The 14,050-nt window shown below is 58.1% G+C and overlaps 1 protein-coding gene across 1 annotated transcript in view; it reads left to right on the top strand.

The window, feature by feature from the left end:
• The window catches only part of ABCC11 (ATP binding cassette subfamily C member 11), a gene marked incomplete at its 5' end in the record, with an annotated part of 34,810 nt that overhangs the window by 2,020 nt on the left and 18,740 nt on the right, over positions 1 to 14,050 (top strand). The window contains 11 exon segments of the mRNA XM_081107013.1: positions 312 to 470; positions 1,943 to 2,090; positions 2,906 to 3,139; positions 4,906 to 5,079; positions 5,581 to 5,728; positions 7,027 to 7,175; positions 9,134 to 9,241; positions 10,565 to 10,825; positions 11,616 to 11,687; positions 12,857 to 12,905; positions 12,908 to 13,058. Coding sequence (XP_080963139.1) covers positions 312 to 470; positions 1,943 to 2,090; positions 2,906 to 3,139; positions 4,906 to 5,079; positions 5,581 to 5,728; positions 7,027 to 7,175; positions 9,134 to 9,241; positions 10,565 to 10,825; positions 11,616 to 11,687; positions 12,857 to 12,905; positions 12,908 to 13,058 — 1,653 coding nt within the window.

Raw genomic sequence — 14,050 nt, 5'->3', positions numbered from 1 at the left:
CCCGCAACCCGGGCCTGTGCCCTGACCTCCTGGTTCACAGGCTGATGCTTAACCCCCGAGCTCCGCCGGCCCGGCTCTTTCCTTTCTTTTAAAATTGCTCCCCTATTCATAGGCGCTGCTGTTGTTTCTGACGTTTGACTATCACACAGGTAACAGTCGCGAACGCACACACGTAGCGGTGCCTCTGGCTGACGCGCTGTGGTTTGGCATAGCCGTGACTCATCATCTCAAAATCCTGCCCTGCCCTGCGTCTCCCCTCCCGCGCCCGCATGCCCGCATGCCCGCGTGACCACCTTGCCTGTGACTTCCAGGTTCCCGTCCCCTCAGCCCCTGGATGACGCCGGCCTGTTCTCCTACCTGACGGTGTCGTGGCTGAGCCCCCTCATGATGCAAGGCCTCCGGAAGCGCTTGGATGAGAACACCGTCCCCCCCCTGTCAGCGCAGGATTCCTCCACCCACAGTGCCCACAGGTACCGTCATGCTGGGCAAGCCACAGGGTCCGTTAAGACCAGGTCTTGGTGGGGGGGATGGTGACCAGAGATGCTCAGAGAAGGTAAGGTTGGTCCGTCCTCAGACAACCAAGGAACTCTTCCTTGGACTGCGGGCTCTTCCTCTGTAGCAAGAGGCTGACCTCTAGTCTGAACGCACTTTTATATTTTATTTTTTAAATATTGTCTTATTGATTTCGGGGGGGGGGGGGGGAGGGAGAGGGAGAGAGAGAGAAGCATCAACGATTGGAAAGAATCATGGATCGGCTGCCTCCTGCATGTTACCTACTGTGGATCCAGCCTGAAATCTGGGCATGTTCCCTGACTGGGGAATCGAACCATGACCTCCTACTTCATACACTGACACTGAACCACTGAGCCACACTATACACCAAGGCTGTGGGTTCCATCCCTGTCAGAGCACATACAAGAATCAACCAATGAAAGCATAAATAAGTGAAACAACACATCGATGTTTCTCTCTCTCCCCCTTCCTTCCTCTTTCTAAAAATAAACATAAAAATAGAATAAATAAATATATATAACATACTAGAGGCCCAGTGCATGAAATTCGTGCACTGGAGGGGGGGGTGTGCCCCTCAGCCCAGCCTGTACCCTCTCCAATCTGGGACCCCTCAGGGGATGTCTGACTGCTGGTTTAGGCCGGATCCCTGTCAGACATCCCTCTCACAATCCGGGACTGCTGGCTCCCAACTGCTTGCCTGCCTGCCTGCCTGCCTGATTGTCCCTAACTGCTTCTGCCTGCCAGCCTGATCACCCCCTAACCACTCCCCTGCCAGCTTGATCAATGCCTAACTGCTCCCCTGCCGGCCGGGTCACCCCCAACTGCCCTCCCCTGCAGGCCTGGTCCCCCCAACTGCCTCCCCTGCTGGCAATCTTGTGGTGGTCATCTTGTGACCACATGGGGGTGGCTATCGTGTGCAAGGGGGTGACGGTCAATTTGCACATTACCTTTTTATTATATAGGATGGACTTATTTGTACCTTGATCTGGCAAGCTAACTATAAAGACGTATTTTTGAAATAGAGAGATTTGAATACAAACTGGATATGCCATATCATTAAGAAATTTTTGTTACTATGTTAATAACTATTGTTTATAACTATTTATAACTATTATTAATAACTATTGTTTTTATGGTTACTGTGGTGTTTTTCTAAAGGCTTATCTAGGAGAGACACACCCTAAAGCATTGAGAGAGGAGATGATATGTCTGGGATATGCTTTAAATAGAGAAAAAAAGAGAAAAAGTGAAGGGAGGAGAGATGAAACAGACGTGGGTGGTCCTCGAGCCTGGGGAATGCGTGTTTGGGGCGATGCCTACACTGCTCACTTCGCTCTGTTTGAAAATGTCTGTAATGAAGCTGCCACAGGGCCTGGGACGCGGGGCGACGCGGGCGAAGAGATTTCACGTGGCCGTTTCCCTCTCCCAGGCTCCGCCTGCTGTGGGAGGAAGAAGTCTCGAGGCGCGGGCTGGAAAATGCCTCCGTGTTCCGCGTGATGCTGAAGTTCCAGAGAACGAGGACCGTTATGGACGTGATCCTGGGCGCCTGCTTCGCCGTCCTGAGTGTGCTGGGGCCGGTGAGTGGGCATGGTGGGAGTTGGGCGTGGCAGGAGGTGGGGCATGGTGGGAGGTGGGCGTGGCAGGAGGTGAGGCATGGTGGGAGTTGGGCGTGGCAGGAGGTGGGGCATGGTGGGAGGTGGGCGTGGCAGGTGGGGCATGGTGGGAGGTGGGGCATGGTGGGAGGTGGGTGTGGCAGGAGGTGGGGCATGGTGGGAGGTAGGCGTGGCAGGAGGTGGGGCATGGTGGGAGGTGGGCGTGGCAGGAGGTGGGGCGTGGCAGGAGGTGGGGCATGGTGAGAGGTGGGGCATGGTGGGAGGTGGGCGTGGCAGGAGGTGGGGCATGGTGGGAGGTGGGGCATGGTGGGAGGTGGGGTGTTGTGGGAGGTGGGCGTGGCAGGAGGTGGGGTGTGGCCAGGGGTGGGCATGGGAGCTGTGGGGCATGGTGGGAGGTGGGCGTGGCAGGAGGTGGGGTGTGGCCAGGGGTGGGCCTGGGAGCTGTGAGGGACTGGGTACCAGTCCCCACAGGATGTACTGTCTCCCCACTGCTGCTCTGAACACGACGCGCTTTGGGGGCAGGGGAGCTAATAACAAGTGTGAGTTGCACAGCCAGGGCTTGGGTTCCAACCTCGGCCGGCCCGCGTCACGGCCGGTGCCCCTGCCTTCTCTGTGCCGGCCCGCGTCAGGGCCGGTGCCCCTGCCTTCTCTGTGCCGGCCCGCGTCAGGGCCGGTGCCCCGGGCGATGTGTCCGCCGTCTCTGTGCCGGCCCGCGGCGAGCCCGTGGCGCCTCGGTGGGGCGGCAGGCCTGAGCGAGCCCGGCTCCGCGCCGGTTGCAGGCGCTGATCATCCCCAGGATCCTGGAATATTCCCGGGAGCAGGCCGGGGGTGTCGGCTACGCCGTGGGGCTGTGCCTCGCCCTGTTCGCCGTCGAGTGCCTCAAGTCCCTGAGCATGTGCGCGTGCTGGGTCGTCAGCCAGCGCACGGGCATCCGCTTCCGCGCAGCCGCCGCCTCCCTGGCCTTCCAGAAGCTGCTGCAGTTTAAGTCGCTGACGCACATCACCACCGGCGAGGTCAGTGCCGGGGCGGCCGGCCGGCGCTGCCCGGGCCGGGAGGGAGAGGGAATGATTCCCAGGGGGGTGATGGCCATCAGCAGCCTCGCTGGGGGCCCTGGGCAGGTCAGCTCTGAGCCGGGAGACAGGGTCCCTCCATTGCTCCCTGCAGTTACGGAGCCTGCTCTGGGGCGGCCTGCTTGAGCCCCTGGGGACGCCTGCCAGGGAGGAGGGTGTGGGAGGACTTCATGGCCCAGGGACGCCCCCAGGGAAGAGCAATCCCGAGGGCTCCCTGGGTGCCCACTCCCCTCGGTGACGGGGGTAGGGGGGGCTGGTCTTGCTCCCCCGGCAACATAAGGACCACACAGACACTGACAGGGATGGGAGGGGCTGTGACAATGTGTGGCCCGTAGTCGTGGGGGACACTGGGATTTTATATATTTAACTAGAGACCCAGTGCATGAAATTTCCCTCAGCCGGGCCTGCACTCTCTCGCAGTCCGGGACCCCTCGGGGGATGTCCACCTGCCAGCTTAGGCCCGCTCCCTGCTGGTAGTGGCACATCCCTCTCGCAGTCCAGGACCCCCAGGGGATGTCCACCTGCCAGCTTAGGCCCGCTCCCTGCTGGTAGTGGGACATCCCTCTCACAGTCCGGGACCCCGCGGGGTATGTCCACCTGCCAGCTTAGGCCCGCTCCCAGCTGGTAGTGGGACATCCCTCTCGCAGTCCGGGACCTCTCACTCATCACCACCTGCCTGCAGTGGAGGCGGAAGAGGCTTGCACCACCACCACGGTGCTCGCCTGCCCTGAGACCAGCTTCTGGCTGAGTGGTGCTCCCACAGGAGGAGCGCACTGACCACCAGGAGGCAGCTCCTACATTGAACGTCTGCCCCCTGGTGACCAGTGTGTGTCATAGCAACCAGTCGTTTTGCTGTTCGGTCAATTTGCATATTAAGGTTTTATTCTATAGGATTCCAATCTCCCTGCTTTCCTGTGGCTTGAGGAACATGGATGACTTTTTTTTTTTTTTTTAAGGAAGTCTTTTTCCTAAAAAAATGAATTTTTATTGATTTCAGAGCAAAAGGGAAAGGGAGAGAGAGAGAGAAACATCAGTGATGAGAGAGAATCATGGACCGGCTGCCTCCTGCACACCCCACACTGGGGATGGAGCCCACAGCCCAGGCCTGTGTCCTGACCGGGAATCGGACCCTGACCTCCTGGGTCCTGGGTAGACACCACCCCGAGCTACGCCGGCCGGGCTCACGGTGACTTTTATGTTGAGGGCCATTGAGAGTGATGGGAAGGCAGCTCTGCTTTGGCTCCTTATCATCAAGTCACCCGCTTGGGACCTGGCCTCGGCCCCTCTCCAGCCTCCTCCAGCCCGAGGTGGCCTCCCGCTCCCGCCTGGCCGGGTGGCCTCCAGCCCTCAAATGCACCGGCCCCCGTCAGTCCCCACCACGCACACTTCTGGCTGCCCCCCTCCTTCGAGCCCCCTTCAAAGACATGGACATTCTCCCGGCCGGCGTGGCTCTGTGGTTGAGAGTCAACCTATGAACCAGGAGGTCACGGTTCAATGCTCAGCGAGGGCACAGGCCCGCATTACTGGCTGGATCCCCAGTAGGGGGCGTGCAGGAGGCAGCCGATCCAGGATTCTCTCTCATCATTGTTGTTTCTCTCTCTCTCTCCCTCTCCCTTCCTCCCTGAAATCAATAACAATATTAAGAAAAAAGACACAGGCTCGGGGCGACTGGAGAGGTGACCCCGAGCCTCGGGCTCGCTGTCTTCCAGGCCATCAGTTTCTTCACCAGCGACACCAACTACCTGTTCGAAGGCGTGTACTACGGCCCCCTCATCTTCCTGAGCTGCTCGTCGCTGCTGACCTGCAGCATCGCCTCCTACCTCACGCTGGGGCCCACCGCGCTGATCGGCACGTTCTTCTACCTCCTGATCTTACTGCTGATGGTGAGGCTGGCCGTTCCCCAGAGCGCCCGGGCTCCGTCATGGGGGTACCTCCGACCGGACACGTGGCCTCTCGGGGTTGTGGGGGAAGGGGGCACATTGGCTGCTTAAGCTGCAGGTGAAAACAAATTGGGCAAAACAGGAAGCGGTGCTTGGATGACACGTGCTCTGAGTCATGCAAACGGAGGGGTCTCCTCCCTCAGTCCCCCGAAAGGGGCCTGCGACTGTTAGAGGGTTGGGTTCCCAAAGGCAGAGCAGTCGGACTCTGCTGCGTCAGCCACAGCCTGGCTTGGCCCCGGGAGAGAAGGGCCCCCAGGAAGGACAGTGGGGACCTGGAGGAGGCACCTCTGAAAGCCTTCCGCAGGGACCTAGCCTTGGTCTCATGGGCCGCCCGGTGCAGTTAACCAGTGATTCGTCCACATCTGGTGTCTCCCATGGGAACCCTCGCTGCCGCCTCCGACCGCCTCTCCCCGCGCCGCCCCCCCCTCCCTCCTCCGGCTGCAGGCGCTCCTGACCCTCATGATCGTGAAGAGACAGAAGCAAACCTCTGAGGTCAGCGACCAGCGCATCCGGGTGACCAGTGAATTCCTCACCTGCATTAAGCTGATTAAAATGTACACGTGGGAGAAGCCATTCGCACACATAATTAAAGGTACAGAGCAACTGCTTCCTGCTCAGAGCCTATGGCTGTCCCGGTGGGCCACGCCACCCACCTTCTGGGCATTTCCTTCGTGCTCCGCGGGTTGTTCTGTGTTCTGTGGAGGATGTTCCCGTGGCTGACCACGGATTGTTCTGTGTGGAATGTTCCTATGGGAGATCACGGATTGTTCTGTGTTCCGTGGAGGATGTTCCCGTGGCTGACCATGGATTGTTCTGTGTGGAATGTTCCTATGGGAGATCACGGATTGTTCTGTGTTCCGTGGAGGATGTTCCCGTGGCTGACCATGGATTGTTCTGTGTGGAATGTTCCTATGGGAGATCACGGATTGTTCTGTGTTCCGTGGAGGATGTTCCCGTGGCTGACCACGGATTGTTCTGTGTGGAATGTTCCTATGGGAGATCACGGATTGTTCTGTGTTCCGTGGAGGATGTTCCCGTGGCTGACCATGGATTGTTCTGTGTGGAATGTTCCTATGGGAGATCACGGATTGTTCTGTGTTCCGTGGAGGATGTTCCCGTGGCTGACCACGGATTGTTCTGTGTGGAATGTTCCTATGGGAGATCACGGATTGTTCTGTGTTCCGTGGAGGATGTTCCCGTGGCTGACCACGGATTGTTCTGTGTGGAATGTTCCTATGGGAGATCACGGATTGTTCTGTGTTCCGTGGAGGATGTTCCCGTGGCTGACCATGGATTGTTCTGTGCGGAATGTTCTTGTGGCAGATCACGGATTGTTCTGTGTTCTGTGCAGAATGTTCCCGTGGCCGACCATGGATTGTTCTGTGTTCCATGGAGGATATTCCCGTGGCCGACCATGGGTTGTTCTGTGTTCCATGAAGGATGTTCCCGTGGCCGACCATGGATTGCTCTGTGTTCCATGGAAGCTGTTCCCGTGGCTGACCATGGGTTGTTTTGTGTTCCGTGGAGGATTTTCCCATGGCCAACCATGGATTGTTTGTGGAGAATGTTCCCGTGGCCAACCATGGATTGTTCTGTGTTCTGTGGAGAATGTTCCTGTGGCCAACCACAGATTGTTCTGTGTTCTGTGGAGGATGCTCCCGTGGCTGACCACGGATTGTGGAGAAAGTTCCCGTGGCCAACCACGGATTATTTCTGTGTTCTGTGGAGGATGTTCCTGTGGCTGACCACGGATTATCTGTGGAGAAAGTTCCTGTGGCCAACCACGGATTGTTCTGTGTTCTGTGGAGGATGTTCCCGTGGCTGACCATGGATTGTCTGTGGAGGATGTTCCTGTGGCTGACTTCTGTGGGTTTCTCATTTATTCCCCAGACCTGAGAAGGAAGGAAAGGAAGCTGATGGAGAAGAATGGGTTTGTCCAGAGCCTGGGTACGGTGCTGTTGTTCGTGGCCCCCACCGTGGCCACCTTGGTGATGTTCCTCACGCACGTTGGCCTCCAGCTGGAGCTCACAGCTTCCCTGGTACGTGTCTGCGTGTTTTGTTTTTCCCTCTGAATGGACAGGAAGTTTTCTCATTTGCCCTTTTCCAACGTGTGCCCCTCAAAGACTTCAATGGTTTGCAAGTAGGTACTAGGAATGGATTTTGGTTTTCCTTCCATGTCGACCCCTGTGAGGAACAGACATCCCTGGGGCCACAGCTGTGGGAGGGAGGGGTGACCGTCGTCTGGGGGCTTGGGGAGCTGGAATGTGTCGTTCACACCCCAGTGATTGGGAACCCTAAATGGATGCATTTCTCTGTGGCCAAAATAGAGCCCCCCAATACACTTTTAAATAAAAGGCGTGGTTCCTTCTGTCTTTCCCGTTGGGGCCTGACCCTGGCCCTGGGACGGAGCAGGGATCCGTCTTTGAGGAGAGGAGGGCAGGGCCAGATCTTGGAGATGTGGGCTCACAGCAGGGGAGGCCGAGGCTGTGGCCAAAGCAGGAGGGCATCATGGGGGCTTGTAGCCAAGGGCTCACCCGTGCTCCGCGCAGCAGTCCCCTCTGCCTGGCCCCGGCCTTGAGGTTACACAGTGCTCACAGCAGGCGGAGTCAGGCCAAAGCATGCCGGCCGGTTGGAGTTTGTCATATACTACGTGTATGTGTATGTGTATGTGTATGTGTATGTGTATGTGTATGTGTATGTGTACGTCTATGTGTATGTGTATGTGTATGTGTACGTCTATGTGTATGTGTACGTCTATGTGTATGTGTACGTCTATGTGTACGTCTATGTCTATGTGTATGTGCATGTCTATGTGTATGTGTATGTGTACGTGTATGTGTACGTCTATGTGTATGTGTACGTGTATGTGTACGTCTATGTGTATGTGTACGTCTATGTGTATGTCTATGTGTATGTGTACGTCTATGTGTATGTGTATGTCTATGTGTATGTGTATGTGTATGTCTATGTGTATGTCTAATGTCTAATGTCTAATGTCTAATGTCTATGTCTGTGTCACATCATATATACCAGGGGTCCTCAAACTATGGCCCGCGGGCCACATGCAAATACAAATATTGTATTTGTTCCCATTTTGTGTTTTTACTTCAAAATAAGATATGTGCAGTGTGCATAGGAATTTGTTCATAGTTTTTTTTTAAACTATAGTCTGGCCCTCCAACGGTCTGAGGGACAGTGAACTGGCCCCCTGTTTAAACAGTTTGAGGACCCCTGATATATACACTTTAATCCTTACGTGAGGATATTTTTCCCCATTGATTTTTTTAAAGAGAGATTGGAAGGGCGGAGGAATTGAGAGAGAGAGAGAGAGAAAGAGAGAGAGCGAGAAAGAGAGAAACATTGACGTGAGAGACACATGGACTGCTTGCCTCCCACATGCACCCTGGCCAGGGCACAGGGAGCACACTGGCAACCCGGGCGCCTGTAGGAACTCGTAAGCCAGGACCCCGGGACCCCGGAGGCCAAAGGTGGGCTGATGGCAGCCGGGACATGCTCTCGGGGGGAGTGAGGCGGGAGCCAGGCGATGCGGAGGGAGATTTTTCAGTAACAGAAAGAACGTCTCAGGCAAAGGAGAACGAAGATGACCGCAGCAGTCGTACAACCGTGCGGCGCCTGACAGCACAAAGCCGCCGTGTCCGGGTGCTCCCGGAGGCCCTCCGCACTGGGCCGGCTGGCACGGTGGCCCTGGGGACCCTGAGCCTGGGAGGGGGCTGGCCTGCGCACAGCGAGAGCTCCCCGTTGGCTAGGCGACGAGTGGGACCCGGCCTCCAGGCTCGGGGACTCTAATAAGACAGCGGCTCTTTGTCACCGGTTTCTCTGGTCTCCCCCAAACCAGCTGGGCCACTGCCCAAGGACGGACCTGCTGGGGGAAGCTGCACGGTCCGACGCTGTGGCTCGAGGCTCAGGGATGGGGGCTCCCGGGATGGGGGCGGCGGGTCGGGCTGCCACCCTCACCACCTCTTCTGGTCCCCACCAGGCCTTCACGGTCCTGGCCATCTGGAACACCATGCGGCTGTCGGTGTTCTTCATTCCCTTCTCGGTCAAAGGCCTCACGGAGTCCAAGTCTGCGGCAGAGAGGTTCAAGGTCAGCGGTCAGGGCGGGCTGCCCGGCCCTTGGCAGTGGGCGTTCACCTGCCTCCAGCCCCGGGGCGTTCCTCCTGAGTGCGGGATAGTGGCTCCGGGGCGCGGACAGTGGGTCCCGGGTGTGGGTGGGGGGAGCCTGGAGGGCGTGGAGCATGAGATGGGGAAGGACCCATGGGCAGGTACAGACAGGGTATGGCTCTGGGGGTGGGGGTGGGGCTCATGGATGCTCGTCATGTTACTAAAAATAACTCAGCTCACAAACTAAAGGGCCGTGCCCTTCCCGATGACGATGGTGTCCCTTGGCTCGGACGCTGTTATTCATCCGGTGAAACAGGCCTGCGGCCCATGTTTTTAAATAATGAAGAAACAGACTTCCTCTCATTTCTTTTGAAAAATAGCTTTTTTATTTTATTTTATTTTTTGTAAAATGCTAGGTGCTCATTGTAAAAAGTTGAGGTGCCACCGACAGGCGCAGGAATAACAATGACTCGGCACCCGCTGCCTGGACAGAAACCACGTCCAGACCAGTTCCCACCCAGCCCTCGCCCTGAGCGGGTCTCCGGGGAGACGCTGCGGAGGGATGCACTTCCCACCCCCCTTTAGTGCTGAAGGTCACGTCGTTTAACGCCTGAATCTTACACACAGGGCGCTGCGGACGCAGAGCCAAGGGACTGGGAAGTAGACGGTGGCACACGGCACCTCCCACACGGTGGTACCTGCAGACCGTGTCCCTTTTTCTGTTCTTTTAATGCCGAGTCATATAGATGTCAGAGGCATTTCTTTTCTTAATTTCAGAAAGAGATAGATAAAAATACCAATGACGAGAGAGAATCATGAACCGGCGGCCTCCTGCACGCCCCACACTGGGGATCGAGCCCGCAACCCGGGCAGGTGCCCCGACCGCAAACCGAACCGTGACCTCCTGGTTCATGGGTTGGCGTTCAACCACTGAGCCACACCGGTCGGGCAGACCTCTTGACCTTTACGAGTTATAAATGAAACAGAAAAACCGCACGTCGGTACTATGACTCAGCAGCTGCTGTCACGGACGATGAGGCTGGCGTAGGTCAGGCTGGCGTCACTGTACAATAGACTGGAAAGTGAGGAATAGGGCGGGGAGTGTCCGATATGAGAGGGGCCCAGTGGTGTGAACTCGGGAAATCCACCAACAGAACTAGCCTCCCCTCGCTGGACGGCGGCTCTTCCCACACTCGCTGTTCATTCGTTCACAGACCAGCACCCGGGGCCGGCCGGCCGCAGGGGGACACGCTCCTCCTGGGCCGGCGGCCTGAACGCCTCTCCCTCCCCCTTCTCGCCCGGGCAGAGGTTCTTCCTGCAGGAGAGCCCCGTGCTGTACGTCCAGCCGGCCAAGGACCCCAGCAGAGCGCTGGTGTTGGAGAAGGCCACCTTGTCCTGGCGCAGGGCCTGCCCCGGGGTGGTCAACGGGGCCTTGGAGCTGGAGAGGAACGGATACGCTCACGAGGGGACGCCCGGGGCTCAGCCCCAGCCAGGCGCCCTTGGGCCCGAGGACACGGGGGACGGCCTGGCCCCGGCGTTGCACAGGATCAACCTGGCGGTGTCCAAGGTAGCCCCCTCCTGCCAGGCGGGCGGGCCAGCAGCCGGGGGTGTGGCCTGAGGGTGGGAGCCTGGCCTGGCATTTTCTCGGCTAAAATCTTTCCTCCCCAAACCTCCCTTTAAGACGCAACCCATCTAAAATGGCGTCCACCCCCAGCTCTGATACAGTAGCTGGTTTCATGTGACTCCTCACCCTGAGAATATGTGTGGGCTTCTTTATGGCAAGGTCTCTCCCCACCAGCATGTGAGCTCCCCGAGAGGCCTTGCCTTCATTCCTGGTGCACAGGAGAAACTCAGAGGACTCTTCTGATGAGCAAATGAATGAATGAATGAATGAATGAACAAATGAACGAATGAATGAACGAATGAATGAACGAATGAATGAACGAATGAACGAATGAATGAACGAACGAATGAACGAACGAATGAACGAACGAATGAATGAATGAATGAACGAATGAACGAACGAATGTGTGAACACTGGGAAGCTGCTCTGTGGCCCCATTTCACAGATGGAGAAACAGGTGCAGGGAATACAGGCGGATCTGGAATGGGCTTCTCTCCTAACAGGACCACCCCCCCCCCCACCCCCTCCGCCATCGCCACTCGCCCGCCTTCCTCGGAGGCCGCCCCCTATAGACCGACCTCAGATCTCCCCTGGAGATGCGCTTGCCCGGGTGGCTGTGGGGTGTGTGTGGTTGTTTTGTTTTCTGTTGGCCATTTTGGGTTCAAACCCCGGACGCAGCTGGGGGAGAGGGAGGGCCGTCTGTGCCGACGCCTGTCTGTGCTGGGCTTTCCAGGGGACCCTGCTGGGGGTCTGCGGCAGCACCGGGAGCGGCAAGAGCAGCCTGCTGTCAGCCGTCCTGGGGGAGGTGAGTTTTGAAGTTTCTCTCACTGAGAAGCAGGAAGAAAACAATCGATGGCCCTGACCCGCAGGCCCAATGACCAGACGCGGCAGGGGCTGCCGTTGGCCGCGTCTGCGTAGAACCATCTCCTGTGGTGCTGCTTTAAACGCCAGCGATGGTGACCCTTTTCCACTAACTCTTTGGCGGTGACCTGTGCTGCGCCAGCACGGCCAAGGGTGAACCTGAGAGGGGGCGGCTGGAAGGCTTAGAAAAGACAGACAAGAGAATGAAAGCCGGGTCTGGGTGGGACGCTGCTTCTCTGAGAGACAGCGCCACGGACTACAAGCCGTGTCTTTGTTTTATAGCAGATGCCACGAGGCAAAGTAAGGGCGTGACCAAGATGATTACAACATTCTCGTGGGTTTCGGTCCCACTCAATTACATGCACCTGAACTCTATCACACAGGCACGTGGGGCCACGTGTTCAGACGACAGGTTCCAGCTCACAACCATAGCTGTTGGCTAAGATTGTGCTGGGAGGGCCCTGCCCTCCAAGCTGGGACTTGCACGCGGCCACGAGAGGACTGTGCCTTCTCCTCAGTCCAAGGCTTGAACTTGTCCAAAACACTGTAGCAGCTCCCCACAGTGACGCCCAAAACACAAGGCCCACGCCCCACCCATCCACGGCGACGTCCTCACGTTAGGAGCAGCTCTGGGATACCCAGGGCAGGTCAGGGTGGGCCCGGGCATTCCATCCACGGAAAGGGGCTGGACACCAAGCGGGAAAAGCATGGGGTGTCTTCCTTGCAAGCCCTGCTCGTCCGGTAGGGAACGTCCTGGTTTAGCTCCGCATTCTTGGGGCCACACCCTGACTCACGGGTGGGGCTGGAGGGAGCATGTTGTTCTTTTGTTTTTTAAATTCAGGTCCTTGTGGTTGTACAACTGAGGTTCCATTTTTTTTTTTAAACATGTTTTTCAGAAAGAGGAAGGGAGAAGGAGAGAGAGAGAAACATCAATGATGAGAGAGAATCATGGATCGGCTACCTCCTGCCCGCCCCCCACTGGGGACTGAACCGAAACCCAGGCTGTGCCCTGACCGGGAATTGAACTGTGACCTCCTGCTTCCTAGGTCGACGCTCAAACCCTGAGCCACGCCGGCCGGGCAGGAGCATGTCATCCTAAGACCCATTTCATAGGCGAGCCCCGGGGTCCAGAGGCCGGCGGGGCCCTGGATGTCCCCTGGGCACCGCCTGAGGCTGACTCACGCCCGCAGATGCACCTGCTGGAGGGCTCGGTGGGCGTGCACGGGAGCCTGGCCTACGTGCCCCAGCAGGCCTGGCTCCTCACGGGCAGCGTCAGGGACAACATCCTCATGGGAAGCCAGTGCGACCAGGCCCGGTAAGCCTCTGGGAGGGGCAGGGAGGACGTGGGGGAGGGGGTTGTTGGGGAAGGTTCCCCCATCCTCCCACCCCCCGCTGGGAGTGGCCACCTGAGAGCGGCTGGCACCCGCACGGGCTCCCTTCAGGCACCAGCACCGCCCTCCTGGCTGTGAGAGGAAGGTCACTGTCCTCTCCATGTTCTAGGCCAGGCGGCTGAGGCCCCAAGAGGGTCAGCCACGTGCCCAAAGTTGGTGGGATTTGATGCCGCTGGGCCTGAACCCCGTGGCTGTCAGCAATTCCAGGTTTCACTACTTTGGTCTATGGGCCCTCCCCCTCCGAAAGGTTAGCTCCACGGGTGTTTGTATGAATCCCTTCCTGACCTCAAAGTCAGAGGGAGGTCAAGGGGGCGACGAGGTTGTCAATGTGGAGGAATCAGCTGGGTTCGTGGAGGGGGGGGTGACCTGCTCACACATTCCCCTGGCGACCACGAGTGGCTGTGGGGCAGAGGATTGGGGGCCGGGCTCCAGCTCTGGGACTCGGCCTCTGTTGACTTTGTTCAATTTTGCAACCGGCCCCTCCCCCTGAGTCACAGCCCCAAGGGCACAGGCCTGGAGGGGTTCACACTGGCCAGCTCCAGCCGGCCAGGCCCAATGCCAACTGGTGAGCTGCTGGCCGGTCCCCGAGTTGCCCAATCGGTGCGATGGCTCTCCAGAGCCAGCCGCCTCCTCCCGCAGCCCCCTTCTCATTGGACGGCGCTATCTCCTTCCATCTCTGCGCTCCTCTCTTCTCTGCTAGCGGCCAGCTCTGCGCTGCGCTCTCTGGCCGGGACTGCTCCCTGGCCCTGCCCCGGCGCCCTGGCTCCCGCTTCTCCCCGTGTCCACCCCCAGGGGCGTCGTCCTAACACAGCCCTCATCTGATCACCGCTCTGCCCGCACACCGATGGGACTCAGGGCCGTTTTGAAATATCTGTCCAAAACAAACACGGGCTGGGCGCTGCTAGGCACGCAACAC

The sequence above is a fragment of the Myotis nattereri genome (assembly GCF_964212035.1).
Source record: "Myotis nattereri genome assembly, chromosome: 15".
NCBI classification, from domain to species: Eukaryota; Metazoa; Chordata; class Mammalia; order Chiroptera; family Vespertilionidae; genus Myotis; species Myotis nattereri.
This window is presented reverse-complemented; position numbering and strand designations above follow the sequence as displayed.